The 25,746-nt window shown below is 41.1% G+C and overlaps 2 protein-coding genes across 2 annotated transcripts; both read left to right on the forward strand.

Moving 5' to 3' along the window:
* The first annotated feature begins 10,321 nt into the window (after positions 1-10,321).
* TAAR1 (trace amine associated receptor 1) lies at positions 10,322-11,392 on the forward strand. Its single transcript, XM_063331063.1, has one exon. It carries the CDS (start codon positions 10,322-10,324, stop codon positions 11,390-11,392), a length of 1,071 nt encoding a protein of 356 aa, XP_063187133.1.
* An 8,721-nt stretch (positions 11,393-20,113) lies between these two features.
* Positions 20,114-21,148, forward strand: TAAR2 (trace amine associated receptor 2). Its single transcript, XM_063331064.1, has one exon. The coding sequence runs from the start codon at positions 20,114-20,116 to the stop codon at positions 21,146-21,148; it is 1,035 nt and encodes a 344-aa protein (XP_063187134.1).
* Positions 21,149-25,746: the final 4,598 nt, after the last annotated feature.

Here is a 25,746-nt window from a genome sequence, read left to right on the forward strand (position 1 = left end):
ATTACCAATCAAATCAGAGTAGGACAATGAGAAATAAAACCAAATCTTAAAAACACCTTCCCCCCACCCCTCCCTTTTTCCTGGGCTTAACGTTACTCGCTATTTTCTCTCTTTCCTGCCAAGCAGTGCAGGGGGATGGGGAATGGGGGTTGTGGTCAGTGCATCAAACATCTCTGCTGTTCCTTCCTCTCCAGGGGGAGGACTCCTCACGCTCTTCTCCTGCTCCAGTGTGAGGTCCCTCCCACAGGAGACCGTTCTCCATGAACTTCTCCAAGTTCAAACCTTTGTTTTCTTCCCATCCCCTACTCAGTTAGTAGTTGTCTTCTCCAGTTTTTGCAGAGATGGTCTTACACTGAGTTGGTCGTAATAGCTAACAAAACTAAATTGTGAAAGCACATTATAATTCATTCAATCAAACTTATTGTTTGAAAAAAGCATTATGCTTCCTCAGTAGAAACCAAATCTATCTTACACTGAGCTATAAAAGGGAAGAGGAAGCTGTTAAACACGGCTATTAATGGTCAATGATGTACTTCCTGGTAGCTAGGCTGAAAGACAGAAAGCTTTGGCAGGTGTGGGTAAAAACACGGGTGTGATGCCTCTCATAACAGATGTCACTTATTTATACCTCAAGAGTATCAGATGGCTGTATGTATAAGGACCAGAGCTATAAAAAAAAAGCTCAGGTTTGATCAATAATCATTACCTAGCAAGAGGTTTAAACAGTCATTTTGTTGAAGTCTTTCTGAGCCTATCTTTAATGTTACACGAGGGATTTTAGATTGTTTATTCATGTTAACGTTAGCTTCTGTTTGCAGGGATTCTTCCAAGTTCAGCGTTAGACTAAACAAAAAGCAGGCATGGAAACTCTCTAATTTGAGGGTCATGCAACACTTAATGTAACCACTCTTGTGTTTTGCCAAGGGAGTCTTACAGTGCCAGTTGTTTTCTGCTTAGTCTTTTCTTATGGATCATTGCTCTTCTATCACTAAGGATGAGACCCGTACCCCTCCTTGATTTGCCAAGGCTCATCATTAGATAACATCTTGAGGTCTTACAAACATTTGCAATCACAGCACTTCCATAAAGCTAGGAATAATTTTTATCCTATAATGTAGATGAGGGGATGAAGAGCAAAGGAACTGATCTTTACAGTTCACAGTAATTCAGGCGGCTAACTTGACATGCCAGAATAATTCATATTACAAAAGTACTGTGTATATTGTCAAAATGTGATTGTCACTGACTTTAGCTACAAGTGCTGACTACCTGTAAAAACCAAGTCCTGGCATGCACCTGGAAAATGAGGAGCACGTGTTCAGTCAAAGCTTCAAAACCTGTGTTATGAAATGACCCACCTAATAACATGTGGTAACAGATACATACACGGCGTGTTAGAAAAGAGGGAAAGGAGGAAAGGGATCTGTACAAGGGGGTCCTTTTAGGGCATTAGCCCACGTGGGCAGCTGGGACAACAGGGCTCGCAATGCACAGGAGGAAGAAGCGGCAACAATTGCAGATAAGAAGAAAATGGACTACAGAGGAGGGCAAAGGGGAGGGGGAGAAGAAAAGAGAGAGAGATTTACTTTCTTTTCACTAACTGTCACGTGCATGAGCAAAAAGTTATGCAGGCTGATAGAGTGGCAGAGGTACATTCGAATGGCTAAAACTCCTATTGCTGCAAACAGATGTTCCCTTTCAGTCTCCCAGGTATTGTGCAGGAGATGGCTAGCAAGCAGGGACTTGATAATATATAATAAATTGAATTCTAAATTACTCCAGTGCACACTTATGCCCCTCTTTGGTGGTCCAAAAAGCATATTCAAAGGACATACAGCAGCTACTGAGAAGATAAATGAAGCTCTTCTGTTGAAAAATCATGTTGCCCAGGGATTTCTTCCCGAGACTGGGCAGCGGATGGTGGGCATGAAGGGGCACAGCCTCTAACACTGGTAGTTTCTGTGCTAGTTGAGTTGCTGTTCCTGCAGTGCCATGATGCCAGAGATGCTCATGCACAGCACTGATGCTTCTTGCAGCAGTAAACAACTGTGGAGGCAAAGGATGGCACCGGCAGGTCATCCCCCTTAAAAACGGCCCACAGAGCAGGTCCTGCTCAGGGCTCAGAGGAACCTCAGGGGAGCAGGAGCTGGAAGGCTGGCTCTCCACCAGCACAGCCCACCAGCTGATGCATACAAACCGACCCAAAGTGGGTCAGTTTTCCTCCCTGGGATTCCTTCTTTCTGGAAGGACTCTCCTCCTCGGTTTCCACAGCGATACTAAAACTCTTACGATTTGAAGATGAGGGTGCTGGTCAATGAGCTGTGCTTTAAAAAGCAACAAGTTGCAGTTTGGGCACTTCTGATTTGTAATTTGGCCATATTTACGTATAGTTCCTCTGGTATGGTAAAAGATACACAAACAGGCAGTCAACATCCCTTAAGTCCCTGCTACAAAGCATATAAGCACCAGAGCACCATAAATAAAAGACAATTTTTTAATTAGGAGGAAACAATATATTTTTAATTGGTCTTGTTCTCAGACACTGCTGAAGTATTGTGGTCAGAATTTTTTTTTAAATATCCAGTATGGGGTAGACAAATAAAACTTTTAAAGATTACTGAAATTGCTAAGGCTTGGCAAAGTTACACAAAATTGGAAGGAGGGTGAGAAATAGTTCAGTGCTGTTAGCTTCATCTGTACTTTGACTATAATAAACATTTGTCTTTATTTTGTGTTTCTTTCCATGAGCTTGGTTTATAACTCAATTCAAATGGATTCATCTTTGCAGACGCTAGTGGCTTATGTCAGAATAGATTTATTATCTGCTTATCTTTTCTGAATATTTAATATTTACGTCATGCAGCTGATGAGATTTTTCCAGCAGGCTGTAAACCAGAGTCAGACCGAGCGTGCAGCCGCTCAGCTGTGGGATTCATGTGGGTTGTCACTATCGCGCTGCATCCACAGGCTGCACCGGTTCGTGATGAGGAAATAACTCCTGAGCAGGTACCGTCTCCGTGTCACGCACTCTGAAACACGGTGAGCTGCTAATATGCTGGTCTGGGAAACTATTTTGCTTCAAAGATGAATCTTTTATGGCTAGCACTGAGGATAATAGCATGGATCACTGCGTTCTTTCTGTAGCAAACAGCACTAGCACCAACAGCAATGAGGTTTTGGTGGTGGCTGGGAAGACAATTTAAAGTTTTTCATTCCCAATAGCTGAAAAAGAAGCATAGTTAGGGGGCAAAACTCTTTTCAGGTGCAGCTATGGGTTCAGAGTAAGGCTCTTTACTTTCTGTGAAGTTATTCCAAAGCCATGAGGATGCAGAATGATGAAGCTGGGATTGTACCTGCTTACTGCTCACCGCCTTCCTTCTCCGCATTCGCCTTCATGTTAGAGATGGTGTTTGGAGGCTGCCTAAAACCTACAAAAAAACAGCCAGAGTCCTAAATTCACTCCCGTGGGATTGATGGATGCATGGGAACACTGAGGACCTGCCGCACTGCCTGGGCTGCATTTTGGCATTACTTAGCAGGGCTATCAAACACGTAGACCCCCCTATCCCTCTCCCCGCCATGCAGAGATAGTTTCTTGGCTTTGGATGGACATGTTTTCCTTTGCTGTAAAAACATAATTTTCTTGGAATCTCTTATTCCTCTGTGCATTTCGGAGATTTGCATTTATCTTAGTATTTGGATTTATAGTCCTGATCCTGAGCACTACACTTTGAGAAAGAGCACAAACATCGCATTACTCTGTATAAACAGCTATTTCTACTTGCCAAGGAAAAGTGCTGGTTTCCACTGAAAAGTAAGAATATAAGCCATGGGGAAAGATCTAGAGGTCAATCACCTCATCTGTTCTTTAAATTCCTCTAGTATAATCTAGGCTGATTTCAGATTGTCTTCAGTGGAATTATGCCAGGTTTGCAGCAACAGCATTCAGAGTAGTGGCTGGCACATCTTCTCATTTAACCCATAGAATGAAATATTTATTTTGAACTAATAACTCATTGGGAACTTGTGCGTCTTCCCCTCAGATTTCAAACATATGAATGTAAATTTAAGCAGGTAATTTTTTGTAATGCTGTGCTTTTTTTCCTGAGGACTGCATAAATGGTGAGTAGAGTGATATGCTTTCAAAATTTCTCTCCAACCATGGGGCCACCTTAGAGCCTCCAGTAGTTTTAAATTCATAGTTTCCCTTGTAGAGAACCAGTTTTTAAAATGAACCATATGAAAATGAGAAACTTTCCTCTCTTTAATGGATACTGTAAAATGATATTTTCTGCCAAATGACCAAACTGTACTCTTGAAATGCAAGCTGAAAGAATCACAGTAGAAATCAATGCTGTCCTGCCTTTTAATTTTTTTTCATGGTAACAGTTCTCATTCCCAAGTTCTCATTCCCATTCTGTTCCTTCCTATTTCCAGTGTCCCTTTCACAGTCCTGCCTAAGAAGGACAGAATCGTTTTTAACACATTGTCCAAATGGGTTTGGTGTCTGGCAAAAGTGCTATTTCCATTTGCTTCTCTGCCTTTTTCCATTTTAATTCTTTTCTCTTTTAAAAACAAACAGACAGGAAGTATAGGTGACCCAAGGTATGCTAGACAGTGTGACAACATCTCTTTTTCTTGTTTTTTTCCAAAAATCTGTAAACTAATTATTAGAGAAATATAAATTTTGCAGAAAATAAAAAAAGCCACAGCAACAATTTTGTAGACAAGTTTTTACTTTGCATTTTGATGTATAACTGCTTTACTATATTACAGACTCAAAAGACTGTGGACCACTGACTATTTATAAGTGCTCTGAGGTTTCCCAAAAATAGAGCTTGACATATTTCTCTTTCATATTATAAATAGCAAGTTTGAGAATATTTTCATGATCCACATCACCACCAAGCCGCAAGCAAATGCCTGTTTGAAGAACCGGCGCCAACAGCATGAAAGCCTCTTACCAAAGCGTTCCTTGTTGCTCTAAATCAGTTGACAATTTGGCCTGCTTAATTACTTAAGTATCTTGATATCTTATAAGCTGCCACTTTACATTCTTTTCAGTAAATGTACCAGTAAATAGCACCCTTCCTGTACTCTCAGCAACCTCTAGGTCTGTGGATCATTCCTTTCCAAGCTGTATGGGTCCTGCGGTACAAGCTGGCCTATTCAGAAATAATGAGTGTGAAGTGCTATGCCTGTGCGTTGGTCTTCGGTAGAAGAACGAAGGGCACCTCCAAAAACAGCCTATGCAGAGACATCCTGCTGTGTGCTCAGTAGCCCCCCCGTGGCCCTCCAGCGGCTCTGGCCCCGGGCAGCCTCCTGTGGCCATGGTGCTGCCAAAGGCACCTGCTGGACCCAGCCCCGGTGCTGTCCCCGCCACGGGGAGTCACGCTCACCCCTGGCCCCAGCCCACTCTCTCCCCTCTGCTTTGCAAAGTATGTGGCACGTGTTTTGCAGCCCTTGGTCCCAAGAGGAATTTGGTAGGAGCAGGAAGGCTGGCCGGCTCCACAGATAAGTCTCTTCTTTAGAGGTAACATGGAGGCGAGAGCCCAGACATGCTGGTATCAGGGACAAAACTCACCTTTAGTGTCACCGGGTGCCTTTCTCTGCATTTTTTTCTTTTTGATTAAATGCATTTAATTATTTTAAAGTATATAGGCCTTGCCGGTAGTCAGCTAGAGAGCAGACGTGGCCTGCCCCAGGGACCTGGGCTCAAACTGTCTGCTTTCAGATTGGTTATTTGAACTTCCCCCCCCGGCCAGCATATTGCAGTGCTAAGTGCACAGTGCAGGCACAGTGCAGGCAGGAAAGATACGACTGTTGTACAGCCATCTGATAAATATAATAACCCTACAACATATCGTTTTGCATCATCGGGTTTTGAATCTTCCTCTTCATTTTATTTCATCTCCCTGAGGACTCCTAACCTTTCCAAAATCCTCAGTGGGTCTAAAAAGAAGCAGGTTGCCTCCTGGAGAAAAGTCACGCATGAGAGGAAGAATGCCAAGCTGTTCTTGCATTTTATTGCAAGTCAGAAACTGGAGGGAAACGCTCCCTGACCGGACTCAAAATCTGGTGGTGAAGGGAGGCAGTGCGAAAACTTGGACTCCGGGAGCTGCCTGCCCTCCTGCAGCCCAGCAGAGCTGGCCGTGGCAGTGGGAGGTCTCCCCAGACCCAGAGGTTCCCCCAAGGGTTTGGCTGCCTGCTGGCAGATAGCTGCTTCTGAAACGAACGCTTCAAGCAGAGCTGCCCTTCTGGATTGTCCCCTTGAGTTCTGGCCACCGCATCACTCGACGGAGAGGCGCAGCAGGAGAGCAGTGTGTGTGTGCACAGATGTCCTTCCACTAACTCCCCATAATGAGCTGGCCGCCAGACTTCTTTATAGATACGAGTTTTGTATAGAGTAAGGCAACATGGACATGCTCACCTAAATTTTACCTTACTATAAAATATATATGTCAAGATGGCAATTATCAAGGCATAAACTTTCACTCCTCAAAGCGAAGTGCCTGGCTCCAAGGAAGGCCCACAGCTATGAATCTCAAAAGGGTGAAGACCTCTCTCAGAGACCAGTATTTGGGTGCCTAACGTCTCTTTAACATTTCCCCAACTCTGAGCAACTTGCCCTCTCCTCGCTTTATCCTCTTGAGCTGGGACTCTTTAGCCTGGAGAAGAGAAGGTTGAGGGGGGACCTGATTAATGTTTACAAGTACCTAAAGGGTACTTGTAAGGTTGAAGGAGGATGGTGCCAGACTCTTTTCAACGGTTCCCAGTGACAGGACAAGGGGCAATGGGCACAAGCTAGAACATAGGAAGTTCTGTTCAAATACACGGAAAAACTTCTTTACAGTGAGGGTGACAGAGCACTGGCACAGGCTGCCCAGGGAGGTTGTGGAGTCCCCTTCTCTGGAGATTTTCAAGACCCGCCTGGATGCAGCCCTGAGGGATGTGCTCTAGGCAATCCTGCTCTAGCAGGGGAGTTGGACTAGATGATCTCTAGAGGTCCCTTCCAACTCTGAAGATTCTGTGATTCTGTGACTCTCTCAACTAGTTTCTCACTCAGCCTCATGGTTGTTTCTGCAGTTTTTTTACTTGGCAAACTCTCTTCCCACAGCAAGGAGAAGCTTGTGTTGCAACACCGCAGTCCCTCTATAAGTGCAGCCTCAAGAAAAATAAAAGTGAGTTGCTTGCATTCATTTTGATTTTTGTGCACATAACGAAGCAGCTAACCCAGGTCATGCAACATAGTTTGCAAGAAATAGTATCTTAATCTACCCTGTTGCCTATGTCACTGAGGCACCCCGCATAACTGGGCTTTAGCTGATAGTCACCACAGTAACATTGTCTTTTATGCTAAGCAGTATCACTGTTTTAAAAGGCTGCATGGTCTTTTGTGGAGCAAAAAATTGATTCTCCTCATCTGTGACTCCAGTACAGCCAATAATAGGTGTTTATTTTAAACACCTTTTTAGTAGTGGTACCTTGCAAATAGCTGTTAACTGATTAAACTGTTAGATTAAACCTGTTTGTTCAGTAGAGTAATCAGAACTAGACTGGTAATCTGTACACAATATACCTTTTCAGGGAAATCTTACGTGCTGCTGTAACCTACCTATACTTACGTATTTTGCTACGTAAAATACGTATTTTGCTACGTATTTTAGAAGCTTATGGAAGGAAGACTACATGGTGGCTTTTGTTCTGCATCTAGATAATCCTGGGCTGCTCACAATGTGACCACAACATTTAATAAAACAAGTAAACGCACTTCAAATGTGTTCAATTTACCTATAAATAAGGCCCGTTAAATAAATATGACCGTTACAGACATGATTTTGTTCTTAAGTGGGTGACAAAATAAACAGTTTGAGCTACTATTCAATTAGCAGCTGTTCCTGAGCAAGGGGCCAAGAACGCTCTTCATTGCACCCAACATCCTCCAGCAATGTGCCGGGGGCTTCTGGAAGCTGCTCTGGCTGTGGATTAAGTGCCTGTTCTCTCAAAATTTGTGTCACCCAGAACCGTTACAATAGTGAAGAGGCTCAGCTGTCTCTTGAGATGGTCTTTAAAAGGAAGCGGTGCCACTCAATGAGCAGAAAACAAATGAGCACCAAGAGAAGACTTCAGCTCAGTGTGAGGGGAGAAAGGTAGGAAGATATGTTTTTAAAAGGATGCTTCTCCGTATTTCCATTTTATTGAACTTTGTAATTAATTATGGTGGAGAAGTGTTCTGCTTTCTTGTTGAAAACTTCTTCAGTGTTTAGCTTATTTGGGCAGTTGGCCCCATGAGTTTTGATTTATTTTGTTTCCATTTCATGCAAAGCCACACACTTGATCTCAGGTTGCTCAATATTTTGGTTGGAGTTTCTTCTTTCTGTTTAACGAAAACCACAATCTCCTGAAAATAAGACTTTTTAAAGAAGAACTGTTTCCAGGGGAGATCATATTTCTTTAAGCTAAACAATTTCTCTGTGAGAGAACAATAGGGAAGTTGTTCATCTTTTAAATATAAAACTAGAGATAGCATCTTAATTCTTTTTGATTGGCTTCATAGCCTATTTTACCATATTTTTTAATTTATTTACATATAAAACAAATGAAGGTTGAAATCTATGTGACACCTTTATAACCTGAATGAGCTTAAAGCTTTTATAATTATTTCTAGTATATACAGTTAAATCAGTATTTAATTCTTTCTGCTGTGAAAAGTGAAGATTTGAGTTAATAAAGATCCATCTGGCTGCCCTCCTTCTATCTGGGTGTAAATACATCAAAAGAAGGAATGCTGGGCAGGAAAAGAAACGTGAAGAGACTGACCAAAATTGATATATATGAAGTGATAGTTAAAGTGAGGTGGAAAGAGCAGAGATAGAGTTAAACCTTAGTAGGTAGAAAAAGGGGGAAGCAAGAGGCACCCCAAACAGTAACTAAATGTACTCAGATTGTGTCCTGTGCTCCAGAGAGTGCCTCTGGATGCACCTTCTCCCTGGCACTTGGGTGCCACTGCCTGGAAATTCACTCTGTAAATGCAAGCTGTTAGTTATAAACCTGTAGCTTCCAGGGTTTTGCAAGCTATAGTTTATCATCTATATTCAGCTTCCATTCAGCTTCTAATCACATGGTGTGCTTGTAATAACATTGGTTTCAACATAGGAAAAAATTAATTATTCTGTTGTGTTCTATCCGGAATAATCAGAGGTCGCAAAATCCTGAAGCAAATGGATTAAATTAGTACTGGCTAAATTGCCGTGTCAGTATTCTTCTGACTTAAACAACCACGCTATACCAGAACGATAATGCTAGTGAATATCACATGCTAATGTTCTTTATTTTTCACAACAATACTATTTTTCTGTTAATTAAAGGAAAACCAGATCTTTAAGAATGAATATAGACTGCTAAGTGCTTAAGTACTTTCATGAAACGTCTTTGTAGAGAGACTCGCAAAAGGGATGTGCTACTGCATACAAGAGAGGACAGCCAGGATTTGTGACATCAGTTGTAGGCTAAACCAATGTTCAGAAAATGCTTCCCTTCATGTTTGTGCCTTGGATAAAACCAGTATTAACATAATAAATATACAAAACAATGCAAAACTACTAGCACTGAAATAAACAAGAGCCAGACAGAAAAGACATTTGCTTATACAGCAGCTAATGCTTCACATTAGTTGGGCTCTTACATTATATTTTGGCAGCAGAAGGTCAGAAAAGTTTTTTCTCCTCTTTTCTCCTCTTCAGGCAGTGCCATCTGCCTAAAAACTGAGGGCCTGTGGGAACTCTTTGGTTTTGCCAGGCTGCATAGAGGGTTCAGTTGTCGCTGTCAGGACAGGGCTGGAGGAGAAGTTGAGCGTGGGCTCCTCAACTTTAGCCTTCTGTTTTAAACTTGTAGATCTTAGACTTATGTATCAAAAGAGTAAGTTGAGGGAGCTTCAGGATCTAAAATTGCTGATTTTCCAGAGCAAAGTGGAGATACAGGACTCCAAAATTTTGATGAAGAAGAGTAGGACTGTTTAAGCAGAAAATAATGAAAAGGACTTCTCGTCTGACCACTACACAAGATATTGTCCTGTGCACACCTTTGGGAGCCACTGCTATTGTACAGTTTATTTCATCAAATGAGATTCCCATTTCAAGGGAAGTCTAATGATAAAGGTGTCATTCTGTTAAAAGTATAATTGCAAAACAGTTTCATCCTTCATAAGTAATGAAATGTGAATCTCTTACACATCCAAATAAATGAAGGTGTTTACAACTATCTTTTTTTTATTTTCCTCCCTGCAGCTCTCCCTGTATAGAAAGGACAAAACCAGTCGTAAATGTATCTCAGCAATAGGAAAAACAGTACCTGTGCTGCATACCTATGTGGATTTGAGACCTCAGTAAGGATGCAACTGTGCTGTGAATCCGTAAACGGCTCTTGCATACGGAGCAGCTGGTCAAACAGTATCCGTGTTTCCATGTATATCTTCATGGTTTGCATTATTCTGGCCACAGTGGTAGGAAACTTGACAGTTATCATCTCAATATCACATTTCAAGCAGCTCCATACACCTACCAATTTCCTGATACTTTCTGTGGCTACAGTAGACTTTTTGCTGGGATTCCTCATCATGCCTTGCAGCATGGTGCGCTCTGTAGAGCACTGCTGGTACTTTGGGGAGTTCTTCTGCAAGATCCACACGAGCACGGACATTATGCTGAGCACAGCTTCCATCTTCCATCTTTCCTTCTTATCCATCGACCGCTACTATGCTGTGTGTGACCCTCTAAGATACAAATCAAAGATAAATACTTTTGTTATCCTAGTCATGATATTTGTAAGTTGGACAGTCCCTGCTGCTTTTGCTTTTGGGATGATCTTTCTAGACCTAAACTTGCGAGGGGCAGAAGAGATTTATAATAATGTCCACTGTGCAGGAGGATGCTTTGTCTTTTTTAGTGAAACTTCAGGTGTTGTGGCCTCCATAGTCTCTTTTTACATCCCTGGATTTGTTATGTTGTACATCTATAGGAAAATATACTCTGTAGCCAAGAGTCAGGCAAGATCCATTGACGCAATTAGCCAAAAAAAGAAGCAATTTGAAATGAAGCACCACATTTCATTACGCAGAGAAAGGAAAGCTGCCAGGACATTAGGCATAATAATAGGAGTGTTTCTCATTTGCTGGAGTCCATTCTTCTTCTTTACAGCAACCAATCCATTTATGAATTATGTGATACCCCCTATTCTCATTGATGCTTTGGTTTGGTTTGGTTATTTAAATTCTACATTTAACCCGATTGTTTATGCGTTTTTTTACATGTGGTTTCGCAGGGCATTAAAGATGATTCTGTTTGGAAAAGTTTTTCAACAGGACTCATCCAGGACTCATTTGTTTTTAGAGTAACTTGCTTTAAATGTTTGGATTCATGGCTTTCAATTTTTGTCTGGAGGCTGAAGTCCCAGATGTAAGAGTTGAAAATGAAGGAAACACCTATTTGTTTACTCATTTACCAAATCTGGTTCAAGCATATAAGCCACTATTGTGCTTTACATCTTCTTTCATTCCAGATTGGGAATTGTATGTGGTGTTTGGGTTATAGCTATTTGCATGCAATGCACGGGAGAGCAAGACTTAAGTTTACAAAAAACTTAGAGCAGATTATATCCCTGCTCTTAATAATTAAGAAATTATTCTGATACAACAGATGAATTTATTGAACAACATGTGTTCATATTAAAATATTAGTGTTTATTTATTGTCCTCTAGAAAGAGCAGGAAAGCCTTTCCTTTTGAATTCCTAGACATCTTTGAGTAATAATCCAAAGCTTTTAAGTTTTGTCCCTCTCCTTCAGTACATGTGCAGAGGTCAAAACAGGCACATAACCAGCCATACCAGCACGCTCCAAGGAGGGAAGATGGGTCAGAAAAAAGTCGTGCTACTCTTTCTGTTTCTATTTCAGCTAGTGCTTGTCACTTACAAGTTTGTCACTTAAATGCTTTTCTGCTTCATGAGATCAAAAGCATGTTTTACAGGATCAAAGACAAGGAAAACACAATGTCTGGAATGACAAGCAATAGTGAAAAGCAACATTGAACCTGACAAGGACAAAAAATTATGCTTGTCTAACGAATGTTTTGATGTAAAATATTTGCCAATTTGCATCTTACAGAACTTTTTCTTTAGCTTGGACATGTTGTTATTTTGTCTGATGGCAACGCTGTGACAGCTGGTGAGGAAAGCATATAGAGAACTGTGAAGAAATGCTATAGTGGCCTGAATGGAGGGTGAATGGGGCCGGGTGGATGTGGAAGCACCAGAAGTGGCAGAAGAAGGCCTATAGGGATGGCTTGGGGTGCTGGCACCTGGGTGAGCAGACTGTCAAGGTTACATCTGTGGGCAGCTTCTCAGGACACCCAGATGGGAGAACGAAGGACTGGCAAGTAAGTCAAAAACTAGCACATGATCACCAGCTGACAAAGACCCACAGACGGTGGTTTTTTTTAATGTATGACCTGACTTTTCTAGAGTCAACATATCGCCAAGCAGAAGGAAATAATACCTGATCCTGTGATATCTGGTTGGACCATGAAGGACTAGTCCTGGAGATGGACAGTAAAGGATTAGTACCTGAGAAGAGACTATGGAGAGAAACTGATGACTCTGTACTGGAGAGCTATGCTTAGCAGCAAATTATGTCCTCCATTTATGTTGCTTGTTTAAGTGACGCAGTATGTGTACCTTGGCTTTCTTTTCTGTGTTTTGTAGAGCACCGAAGCAAACCCTATGCAGTAAAGCATAAAAGTTGAATGATGCAACATTTCAGCAGAGAAAAATATCAGCATCTGAAATTGTCTTTTTTACTGTTTCATTGCCATCTTGTAAGTTTGCACTTTCCAAAGTGACATAAAAATGAACAAAACACGACATCAGCACCTGCGCTGTGGACGATGTTCCTTGTGAGTGACAATATGAGTACTTTAATACTTTATCTCACAGAAATAAAGCAAGTTAAGATAAAAAAAATCTATCTTTCTGGTAACTTAATGGGTAATTCCCCTCTTCTTTCATCCCCAGTGAGACTGGCCTGATGTAGTTAATTTTCTTATGCTCAGTGTTACCTTCTGTAATGAACTGCATGATCACTTGGACATCTTGATCTCTCTTGAAATAGCAGTTTCAGTGCTGCCAGGTAATAACGCCTTTCTTCTGGTAGCATTATAGATTGAATGGGAAAGTGATCTTTCCCTATGAGGAATTTTGCCATCTGAGGCTTTTTAAGTATATTTGGTAAGTTCAGTGCATATTAACATAGTCCCTTCAGGAAGTCAATGGAGAAGTTATTTCCTTCCCCTCATCTACTGCCTGTCTGCCTGAAAATATGGAAGCATTACTGTATTTCCAGAATTTCAGCTGTACCAGAGTTCACAGCTGGTCAGTCTCTCTTCATAAATTGTTCTGGCATCTTTTCTGGTTGCAGGAGGAGCCTGTGAGTGAATATGATGCCAGCTTGCTTGCAGGATACCCTCTAGTCTAAATAGAGCACACGCCTCTGCAATCTGTGCCTAGACCCTAGTGCAAAGCTAATCCACTTAAAACCATAAAAACCAGACCCACGCTCCTGAAGACTGATAGCTATCTAACCTAAATTTAGACATCTAAAAGTTAGGCACCACATCTGCTCTAGTGTTAGTAGCTCTCTTTAAACTCACTGTAGAAAAACAGTCACCTTTGTGGGGTGTTTTATCGCACCAGCTTATCCATTTTTAGGTAAGATGAATTGTTCCTGCAGATGTTCTTTTTCTTACGACTAAGAGGGATCTTTCAGTCACTAGAATGGATGCTTTGATGCTTTTAGATAGATTTTTTTAGGTAGCTGAGATAAGGATCACTCAGTATAGGTAAATCCTACACCGTGGAAAAGTTGAGATGACCCTGGGACTCCAAGAATGCATGTGTCAAAGGCCAGTTTTCTAGAACTAGCAGTTAGATGTCTTCTCAGGACCAACTCTTAACTAGCAAGAGCCCTGAAATGAGATTTTGGGTCTAGGCAGCGATCTGTGGAGCTACTACTGGAGATTTGCCTGAATAGCTGCAGCTGGGAGACGGTGGTGGGACAGTGGCTTGTGAAGTCCCAGAGGCACACATGCAGTTCCTTATGTCCTGCCCTGGAGCACGTCAGGAGGGAAGCAAGTCAAAAATTGTCAACAGCCAGCAGGTTATTGTGAGTGAGCTGCCAGGCAGGGCAGATAGGGGAGACCTTGACTTAGAGGAGTCTCAGCCATTCCATGCATGCTGCGCAGAAGTCTGGAGGGTGTCGTGGTCTAACCCCAGTAAGCAACTCAGCCCCACGCAGCCCCTTGCTCACTCCCCTGGTGGGATTGTGGGAGAATTGAAAGGGTAAAATCGAGAAAACTTGTGGGTTGAGATAAAGACAGTTTGATAGGTAAAGCAAAGCTGTGTGCACAAGCAGAGCAAATTAAGGAATTCATCACTATTTCCCACCTGCAAGCAGATCTTCAGGCATTTCCAGGAAAACAGGGCTCCACCATGCATAATAGTTACTTGGGAAGATGAACTCTGAATGTCCTCCTTCTTCCCTCAAGGTTTTATTGCTGAGCATGGCATTATATGGTGTGGGGTATCCCTTTGGTCGGTTGGGGTCAGCTGTCCCAACTCTGCCCCCTCCCAACCTCTTTGCACAAGAGGCACCCCCAGCCTACTCCCACAGAAGGCCTTGAGGCGTTGCTCAGCAAGAGATAAAACATAGTTGTGTTATGAAGAGTTTTCATCGCAAATCCAGAACATAGTGCTATACAAACTACTACGAAGAAAACTAACCCTATCCCAGACAAAACCAGCAGAGAGGGCCTCCCAGCATTGTGGCTGCACAAGATCACCACAATCTATTTAGTGTAAATGAAAATAGTACAAGAAGAAATTTTCAGTATGTAAACCAAGAACTGTCCTGCAAGCAAGTCTAGCCAAGATGTCACCAACAGTTATTCTCTGCTGAAGTAAGAAGGGACTTCCACACGCAGACTGCTGGTGACCTTCATCCACACCTAGAAGGCAGTTCTCCTTGTTCTTAATAACCTACAAGTATAAGTTAGCTTTGTGTGTGGCCCAGCTGAGAAAGTTTAGAAGTAACTTTTTTCCTCTGGTGTCCTATTACCTAAGGGTGGCACTTCCCCAAAGAGCCTCCTTGCCTTCTGTTTACAGAGTGCCTTCTCTGGCAGAGCAACTTTAATCAAATCCCAGGTTACTTTCTCTCATCAGCTATAATCACAGGCAGCACAAAGTTATTTCTTGCTGTGAAGGAGATGTACAAATGAGGTGTGTTAATGAGGCCACAGGGTCTCTATTTGAACCCCAGGTTTTGATAAATTAGGAGACCACAAGAAAAATGCCTCATGCTGTTGTCCAATCAGATTATGAGCTAGGTCAGGTGAAGCAAAATCTACCTGATGGCAATCTCAAAGTGTCATCATGTAAATGAAGTGCAAAGGGTATTGTTAAGTTCCTTATCAACACATTTAATTAGTGACCTTATTAAACACTTCCCAGACGGCTACCTTTTTCAAAACAAATGAGTCTCCAGTGGGTGATTTCATATGTTTTAACTTCCCTGAAAACTTGAGCCAAGCAATTACTCCAGCATGATGAAAGGATCTGTTTCACCAGTAAACCTATGTCTGTTCATTTTGCCACCAGTGAGCACGTTTTGCAATGTCACCTTCCTCTCATGCTTTGTACGAAACTGACAGTAAATTTCAGAGTCACGGACCTGAGCCTGTCCCCTCTGCCTGTAGCTCGTGTTTTGGTGGTTGTAACACAGTGCTGCAACCTGTGGGCTGTCACCTGCTATGGCCTCATGCACGGTGGTCCCACCTGCGGCCAAGCCTCCCATCTGCCCCTCAGTCACCAGATGCAGCAGGACGGGGGAAGAGGAGGAGCACCAACTCTCCAAGCAGGACCCTTCTATAAGCCTCACAAGGAAAACTTTGCTCCAAAATGGAGTATTTTAAACATGTAGATAAAAAAAAATACATTAGTGCAGTGTTCAAACAGAAAATTCAGGCTCTCAAACTGTGTAAACATTGCAAAGTGTATGACTTTCCTTAAATCATTAACTCATCTAGGTTGTGCACACTGTGCACTCTCTGTCCTCTATAATGCATTAATAGCCATTCAACAAGGAAGAAAATACTAGATACATTCAAACATAAGATGCTTAGCGTTCTACCAAAAGTCTTACTTCTGTAGTTTTTCTGATCATCTTAGTTATCTACAACACTAGTTCTACCCTACTGCATCTGAAGACATAATTCAGAAGACAACTATGCCTATCTGTAAGCACATTTTGACTAGTCTGTTTCCATTAGACATAGCCTAGATTTTATAAACTTCTATGATGAAATGACTAGGGGAGAGCAGTGGTTATTGTCAACCTAGACATCAGCAGGGCTTTCAACACTGTCTCCCATAAGATCTTCATAGAGAAGGTAATGAAGTATGGGGTGGATGACCAGACAGTGAAGTGGATTGAAAACTGGCTGAACGGCCAGGCCCAGAGGGTGGTGATCATTGGCACAAAGTCCAGCTGTAGGCCAGCAACTAGCGGTGTACCCCAGGGGTTAATACTGGGTCCAATCCGGTTCCACATCTTCATTTTTGATCTGGATGATGGAGCAAAGTGTACCCTTCCAACCTCAACCATTCTGTGATTCTGTGATTCTACGAAATTTAATTCCCACAATATTTACTGTCTTGCATAATGCCACATAGTCTTGCATAACTAGATTTTTCCAACTAAATTTAATTTCCTACTTTGTAGGTTTTTTAATAAGATCTTTTCACCTTCGTGCTGCCACTTTAAATCCAACTGACTGCGTAGGTAGCTGAAAATGTTTCTATGTGATGACCATGCAATAGCCTTTGTAAAACAAATTCATTTGCTAAGAGACTGGATCCACAGGTAACTTAGTGGGAACTCCACAACCCACTCCTAGAATAAGACTTATTTCCCATAGATACAGGAAAAATCAATCTGCTTAAACACTGAATAGTGACTGCATACTAACTAAAAGATATCTGCCAGTTAAAAATACATCAATCACTGATAACAGAGTGTGTCCTATACCTTTGGACTTTCTTAGTTACCAACATGAGAAAACAATTCTTTGAGAAAAATTGAGCTTGTCCTTTGCTGTGTATTGCTGTGATTTCTGCTTTACTGAAGCCAGCCCAGAGGAATAAGAGCGGTTAGTAACAAGTAACCAAATAGTCCTCTCCAACCAATAATTAAGAACAACATGGAAATGATGAGGTATAACATGAAGGAAATTCATAGGCTGTAATAAAACTGAACTGTTTTAGCAGTGAAAATAATGACTACAACAATTTTCTCTCCCCACTGCCTTTGCAGTACAGCAGTGCCTCATATGACTAATTCTCAAACACAATTTCTAAGGTCCTTTCTGTTAAACAGCTTATTTTATAAATGTTTCAGTTCCTATACATTTGTTATCAGTTTTTAGTCATTTCGTTTCTGAGACACGAGGTGTCAAACTGTTCCCCCTTTCACCGTCTTCTGTCCCATGCTGAAGGAGGGCCAATGGTGAGGTGCACGGGACACTGCTTTCTGAAGGCAATGCTTTTTGAATTGTAGCCTCTACCCACAGATTTATTTATGTTTTAAATGTAATATAATTGTGTCTGCACAGATTTCTGCATGGATTTATGTTTTAGTAACTTCTTTTAATAAAGGGTCACCTGTGTGAAGCTTGCATATCTCTCACTTGATTACTTAAAGTTATTAGACATGCCTGTCTCAAAAATACTGACAGATCTCAAAGATAGCACATTTCTGCTGTACACAATAACAAGATTTTACTATTTTTGGATTCTGTAAATGATTCTGTTGTAGATAATCCCAGAGATTTGCATTCCCAACAGAAAATTCCCTTGTTTGTCTTTAGAGCAACTGCCATAAAGGTAGAATCCTTTAAGCGTTCTTATTTTTCCTGTTTATTTTCTGCTTTGTTCTTATGACATAGTGTATATCACATTCAATAAAAATCTAGTCCCTGCTTGGATTTGTAATCCATTTTCAATACACCTGCATAAGGCTCAGCATTAAGTCTGACCATCCACCTCTGACCTCACAGGACTCAATTTATTCACATTAATAATGAATTCATTTTGTCTTTTTTTTTTTTTAAGAAAATAAATGCTACTTTTCTTACTTTTATTTTTGTATAAATAATAGATAGTCCAATAACAATGGTAGATTGACCTAAATTAACATTTCTTTTTATCTGTTTGTGTAATGCCTGGTGAAGATTTTCTGTACATTATGTGAAAGCTGCATATACAGCCAGCATGACAGAAAGTGCTGTTTCAGCCCATTAAATTACAAGATGGCAATCTTCTTCAAGGTTATTAAATATTTCATTTTGAAGTTTCATTAGAAATGGTCATTACTAAAAAATGTGAAAGCTAGAATGTATTGGCCACTAAAAAAGATAAAAACCAGAATACCTTTTCTTCACCTTTACCCTCTCCTTTCAAAGACTCTTTTTGATATGACTTGTATCTACTTTGGGTCACCAAAATAGCTCAGCTATACGTGAGGGTAAATGAATTAATAGAGCACACAAAAATAATAGTCTTGGGAATGCAGACACTTGGCTTTGTTTATCTCCTGTCCATGTAAACGTCTAAATTATACATATTTTTTTAACTCAAAATCTCCTGGGACTTCAATGTAATGTCACAAAAGAAAAATAAATTCCCACCTTTCATTGATCTGAGCCAAGTTACAAGGGAGGTCTGCCTTTTACAGACACTGCAGTTTTGCAGGACAAAAACAAAACAGGAAAAAGCCTACTTAAAGAATCTATTGGTGGTATTACTAAAACAGATGCAGGTAGGGTTAGCCTATAAAACTAACTTCCAAGCAATCTTTTTAATCTTTTGATGGCCTATTTCTTTATTATTTTCATTTCAGGGTGATACCTATTGGAAAAAGTCAGTGGACCAAGGTGCTTCCCAAGTTCCTTTTAAGTGGGTTAAATTGCTGTGGAGAGGAGTATCTCTTTCTGCTTCTATTTCTAAATATGCCTTTAGCCCCAAACAAGCGATCAGGGAAAGAGGTGGTAGAAATACGTCTGGTTCTCCCCAGATATATGAAGGGAATTTCCTGACCCTTGAAAATATTCACAAGTGTATTAATTTAGAACTACTGCAGCTGGACCACAGTCTATTACAGGAGACGAGAGACAGCCTATCTCCCCTCCCTTTCAGTTGGTGGAATTATGACAGAAAACAAGCGTATATGTAGGGAAAGAAAGGAATATTTCTTATCTTACCAATTTTGCAACAGATTTCCATCAGATGTGTTCATTGCTAGTACTTCATAATCCACAGCAGGTGAGTTTAGCATCACACATAATTTGGAAAAGGAGACTTTGGCAGCTGATTTGTGACTCTCTTAAGATGAGTGTTTAGGTGAATAGCTCATTAACTGAGATCTCCAAGAAAGGTGAGGTGTGTGAGCTCGCGTAACATTTTTCCTATAGAAAAAGATCGGCATTCTAAGATTGAAGAGACAAATATACACAGTATTTACAGACAGAAATGAACTTTAGGAGTTTTCTTTGCCTATGCATCTTTTTCTTCCGCCACATAAAAATTACTAATATTATGATGTATATCAAATACAAGAACCATATTTTACAAAATGTTGCAGGTACAATACAATGCACAGAATAAAATTGATGGAATTGATGGTATCATGTAATTTGGTTAATTTAAGAGGTAATTAAGTTTACTTTCATCTGCTTTGTTTTAAATACTATTTGCAATGAATTTTATAATAGCTTCCAGTTATCAGATTTCATGTTCCATTTCAGAAAAACAATGGGTTGCAGCTGGTCCCTGTTTAAGCCAAGAGAAAGTTTGCCTCTGAATTACTGCATTTCACTCAGTAATTTAATTCATTCTCTTGACTTACTTTATCTTGTGTTCTCACATCAGGATTTGGAAGCTTTTGGAAACTTGTGAAAATTAAATCTGCCTGCGGAACTTCATGTCCAAGAGAAAAATCTAATAAAGGATTGATAATGCTTTCTCCGAATATCTCGAGGGATTTGACTGATTGCTCTGAGTTTGGAAACAGATCCTGTCCTGAGAGCTTTAGGTCACCAGGAGTACGAGGGGTAATGTATCTACTCATTACAGCAGCCTTCATTCTCACCATCTTAGGGAATCTGGCCATAATTGTCTCCATCTCGTATTTCAAGCAGCTTCATTCTCCGACCAATTTCCTCATCCTATCCATGGCCGGCACAGATTTCCTGATGGGCTTTGCCATCATGCCCTACAGCATGGTGAGGTCTGTGGAGAACTGCTGGTATTTTGGGATGACGTTCTGCAAGGTTCATTACAGTTTCGACCTGATGCTCTGCTTAGCTTCCATTTTCCACCTTTGTTCCATTGCCGTGGATCGGTTTTACGCAATCTGCCACCCTCTGCATTACGCCAGCACCATGACCATCGCAGCCATAAAACAAATCGTAGCCGTGTGCTGGTCAGTGCCTGCGGCTTTCGCTTTTGGTCTGGTTTTCTCAGAAGCTTATGCTTCCGGCATTGAGGGCTATGAGATGTTGGTTAAATGCTCAAGCTTGTGCCCTATTGTGTTCAACAAACTGTGGGGGGCTGTTTTATTTACAGTTGGTTTATTTGCTCCTGCTTGTATTATGATGGGGATTTATGTGAAAATTTTCACAGTCTCCCAAAGGCACACATGCGAGTTGAGCCAGGCACACAGGCACACAAAAAGTGATATGAAAAATGAGCATTCTAAGAACAAAGATAGGAAAGCTGCCAAGACTTTGAGTATAGTTATGTTGGGTTTCTTAATATGCTGGTTTCCTTGTTTGTTCACAGTCTTAATTGATCCATTTTTAAATTTCTCTACTCCTTTACCTTTGTTTGATGCTCTAAACTGGCTTGGGTATTTAAATTCTTTCTGCAATCCATTAATATATGGCTTTTTCTATCCATGGTTTCGGAAAACTTTTAAATACATCTTAAAAGGTAAAATATTTAACCCACATTTTCATACAACAAAAATTTTATCTGAAGATCAGTCATAGTTACAGATTCTACTATTGACAGTAGCTCTAGAAATGAAAAAGAAACAGTGAATTACTGGATATTCATGGTTCAGTAAAAGCCTGAAATGTGCAATAAGAATTATATGACTCAGTCCTGAAGAATTATCTCATCAAATATTTCTTTAATAAAATCAGACTCATTTTATATGATACTTATTTACTTCTTGTGTTCACTCTTAATGCCTTGATAGTGTTTCAGAATTTTAAGCCTTTCTACAATATCTTAATGCACTGGTTGTTCTTTTTAATTTCAGAAAGTATTTAATTACAGTCCATAAACTCAATATTTCACCTAATCTTGTACGTGTGCAGCTAATCTTTCTTGAGGTTCATCAATAATCTGAATACATCCCAGACTAATATGGTGGCAGTCTTTGTCACCCTTTTGTGACTTGGGCATTAGCAGATGTATAGAGTCTCTGTTATTCCCAAGCAAATAGAATTTAAGCATAATTTTGGCTTCAAGTCGATCATTTCCCCTGAAAACAACAGAATCAGGTTTTCAGCCCTTATCCTCCGTGTGCCTCGTACTTGGGGAGGAGTACTTGGGAACGAGAGTACTGCTCACACTCAGGTATATGCTTGTCCTTTCTTTGTTTAGACATCACGCTCCAGATGTTATAAAATATTCTTGCTGTTAGTCCACCCTATATTCACCCCACCAAACTTTAACCCTGATCTGGAGGCTTTAACTGAGGTCCTTGCCACGCCGAGCTCCCTCTGAAGTCAGTAAGAGTCCCTGCCAGAGTTCACAACAGTTACATCCTTAAAATAAGGTTTGCTGAGCTGTTGTACTGGACACAGCTACCACAGTCTTTTTATTGTGAATTATACCTCTGACTTACCTTTCACGGTATGCATACAGTGTATTAAAGTCTTATTAAAGTCTGACTACCAAAAAGCCACCCACATGTTCATTCCCTTCTTTGTTTATTACATCTATTATATCATGGCATATCAGTGGTAGCTCATTTTCTTTGCTAAAAACATTTTATTTTATCTGTGATAACATGAACATGTTCTATTTTGGATCTGGAGAATCACAGTTTCACCCCAACCCTGAAACACTTGAGACAACAAGGAGACGGAAGGTCACAGACTTGTCTGGGGTGGTGTGTAAGGTTCTAAACTTTCATAATAAAAAACATAAAAGCCAAGGCCTTTAGGTTGATGCAAATACTCTCCCTGCGTGCGATTGCCACTAGCTGAACAGACAGAGCAGGGCCGGATGCAACAAAGACTTTAGGCACCTAGAAGTTGGATAATAGATTGTCCCATATTGTTGCTCAATATGTGTCCAGGGAGACCCCCGGATTAAACAGGAGGGCAGCAGGAGCGGGGCTCAGGCTGAGCAAGAAAGCTGAGCAGCAAGTTACTCGCAGCCAATGGCCCAGCTCTAGAGAGCTGGATCTCTTTAGCACAGCCCAGCCCTGACTTTCAGAGCCTGTGCTGTCGCCTCAGGTTTGTCTAGACTCATCTTAGTCTGGTTTTGCTCCTACAGTGTTCTTCCTCAGGGCCAGGTTTCTGGAAGCTCTGTTGAAGAGGACAACCTTGCATACATTTCACACGACGCCTTACTTGCCAGGGTACCATCTGGGATGCTGTCAGGGACTTTCCACATCTCCTTTTGCAGCTGAGCTACATGAAATGTAGCTACACAGTGTTTGGGGGTGACACGGAGAGCCCGCGGCCTGCCGGTGCTGGCAGGAAGAGAGAAGCTCCATGCCAGGTGATGGGGGAGGCAGTAGAGATGGTGTCGTGGCCAGCTGTGCCAGGTCATGTCTGCCTGCAGCACAGTGTGGCTTCTTCAGAGAAACTTGAGCACTATTAGATCTGTCTTTGTATTAAGACTAATCCCTGAAGGGTTTTAATTGAAAGCTAACAAATGCTAAATGTCCCTGACACACTTCCAGCAGTGAAACCATGAGTCAGATGATGGGCCACAAAAAATTAGATATAATGCTAGACTTGGAGGCACCTACAGATCCTTTTTAAGTGTCTTCACAATGTTTGCTCTGAGCAGTATTTGCCACTGTACTCAATTATTCTGCAGAGCGAGTTTGAATCCCTTCTGCTAGTTACACAAGAATGGGTTAAGTTAATGTTAGGTGTCTAATTAAGTCTCTAAGTCCACATTTAGGCATTTATGAAAATTCTTCTATATATTAAATGTCGAGCTGGTGACACATGATGCAATTGGAGACATTTTAAGTAATGATTGAATTACTTCATTAACACATAGTATAAATCATAGAATCACAGAATCATTTAGGTTGGAAAAGACCCTTGGGATCATCGAGTCCAACCATCAGCCCCACTCTACAATGTTCTCCCCTACACCATATCATTCAGAATCAGCCCAATACATTACATCTCCTACAAAGACAACATTTCTTCCAGACTGAAAATCTTCAGGGAACAATTTTGAACTATCTCTGAGGCTTCAGTGTGGCATGTCCTTCTGTATGTCCAGTGTGTGCCCTTGGATGTTAAAGGAGTATCTACTTAGTCAGTCTTGCTACACAACTTGCAGCCTGCAGCTAGGTGTTCTTCAGCAGTTCTTCTGGCCAATGGGACTTGCCTATCTGTCAGATGATAGGGTTTGGTTCCTCAACGTTCCTGAACTGACATGCCATTCCATCTGCTGTTAAAAGCACTGCTTTGCACAAAACCTAGGGCATCAGAGTAAAAGGGATTTTTTTGTGGACCACATAGAATCATAGAATGGTTCAGGTTGGAAGGGATCTTAAAGACCATCTAGTTCCAGCCCCCCTGCCATGGTCAGGGACACCTCCCACTAGACCAGGCTGCTCAAAGCCCCATCCAGCCTGGCCTTGAACACTTCCAGGGATGGGGCATCCACAACTTCCCTGGGCAATCTGTTCCACTGCCTCACCACCCTCACAGGAAAGAATTTCTTCCTAGTATCTCATCTAAATCTCCCCTCTTTCAGTTTAAAACCGTTACCCTTCATCCTATCGCTCCAATCCCTGGTAAAGAATCCCTCCCCATCTTTCCTGTAGGCCCCCTTTAGGTGCTGGAAGGCTGCTAGGTCTCCCCGGAGCCTTCTCCAGGCTGAACAACCCCAACTCTCTCAGCCTGTCCTCATAGCATAGGTGATCTGCTGGTACACAGCAGAACCTGAGTGGCTGTGGGTTTTGCTATAACATATTCATCACATTCAATTCAATGCGGTACAGCATTTATGTTCAGATGCAAACACTGCAGACCTGTTAATTTCTTCATCTCCTTAAATATCATGGTAAATTGTTTTATTTTTTCTGAAACACATGCTCACCCATTAATCTATTTTTCCAAACAACATAGTGAACCATTTTAGCATGAATTCTGGTCTATATCAAATCCAGACCGTGTTCTTTTCCTCAGGGCGGCAGCCAGAAGGGTTGGGACTTCTTTTATGTTTTTTACTGTGAATGATTCTAACATTGCCCTCGGAGGATATATTTCCAATCCCAGATTCAGGAGGGAGTTCAAGCTGCCGCATCCAGGTGGGCACCTCAGTCTGAGAGCACCCCCATGGTCCTCTTCCTCTCTGGTACATCCCAGTTTGAATACGCAGGACAGCAAGACATGCTTTAAGGCATCCCAGCCGGGTAATCCTCACATGTTTGCCTCTAACAGCAACATTCAGAGCTGTCTTCAAAGACAGTGATCTTTATTCAAACAATTGCTATATTTCTGTTCTTAATGGTTTGCAACTCAGCAACTGTAAGGTATTATCTGCAGTGCCTGCTTGCGGTCAGAATAGTTAAGTTCACTATTATTTTCTTTTTTCTTTTGATCTTTTCTGTCACAGCCTAAACCGTGAGAAAGGATTTCCCACCCCCTTGTGGAGTCCATAGGCAAAAGCAGCTTTAAAGAAAAAGATCGACATCTTACATTAAGACAGGTTGGGTTGCAAAAATACCAGCTGAAAACTTTGAGAAATAGATTGATTGATTTTTGCAAGCTCTATGTTGATTTTTATTTTATAACTTAATACTGCAGAGCACTTAACAAATATTTAGCATGAAGTCACTGATATAACTGGTTCTGAAGGCAGGTATGTTCTGGAGGTGAAGAAAGTGAGCAATAACATAAAACATCCAAATGGCAATTCTCTGGAGACACTGCAGTAGCATTTCCAAAATAAATTCCTCAAGATTTAAATTAAAAATTTTGGTTTACAGACATTATTTTTTTCTTCTTAATGAAAATATGCCAAAGAAGTCAGATAAGTTCAGGTAAATTAATGCCCAATAGTCAGCACCCAATTTTCAGTTACAATGTTTTTTTGACAAAACCCCCACAACATTTTAATCAGCTTTAGTGAAAATTAAGTAAATGAAAGTAACTGTTCCAAGAAGCTCCTGACATATACAGCTGTAACAGTAATACCTTAAAATAATTTATTTATTCTTCCATTTACGTAACCTAATCAAATCATCTTCCCACTGGATCGGTTGTGTGTCAGTCTTCCTGGCTGCAGCAGCAACAAAGCATCGATGAAGCATTACAGAGTAAACTGACGTAGAAAAGGACGTGCAGTTTCTCAAGGGACAGCCATGAGACTTCTT

The sequence above is a fragment of the Chroicocephalus ridibundus genome, chromosome 3, assembly GCF_963924245.1.
Source record: "Chroicocephalus ridibundus chromosome 3, bChrRid1.1, whole genome shotgun sequence".
Lineage (NCBI taxonomy): Eukaryota > Metazoa > Chordata > Aves > Charadriiformes > Laridae > Chroicocephalus > Chroicocephalus ridibundus.

Bases quoted from the DNA above. Each gene is read 5' to 3' on its own strand.
- TAAR1 (XM_063331063.1), top strand. From the start codon at position 10,322: ATGTATCTCAGCAATAGGAAAAACAGTACCTGTGCTGCATACCTATGT.
- TAAR2 (XM_063331064.1), top strand. From the start codon at position 20,114: ATGCTTTCTCCGAATATCTCGAGGGATTTGACTGATTGCTCTGAGTTT.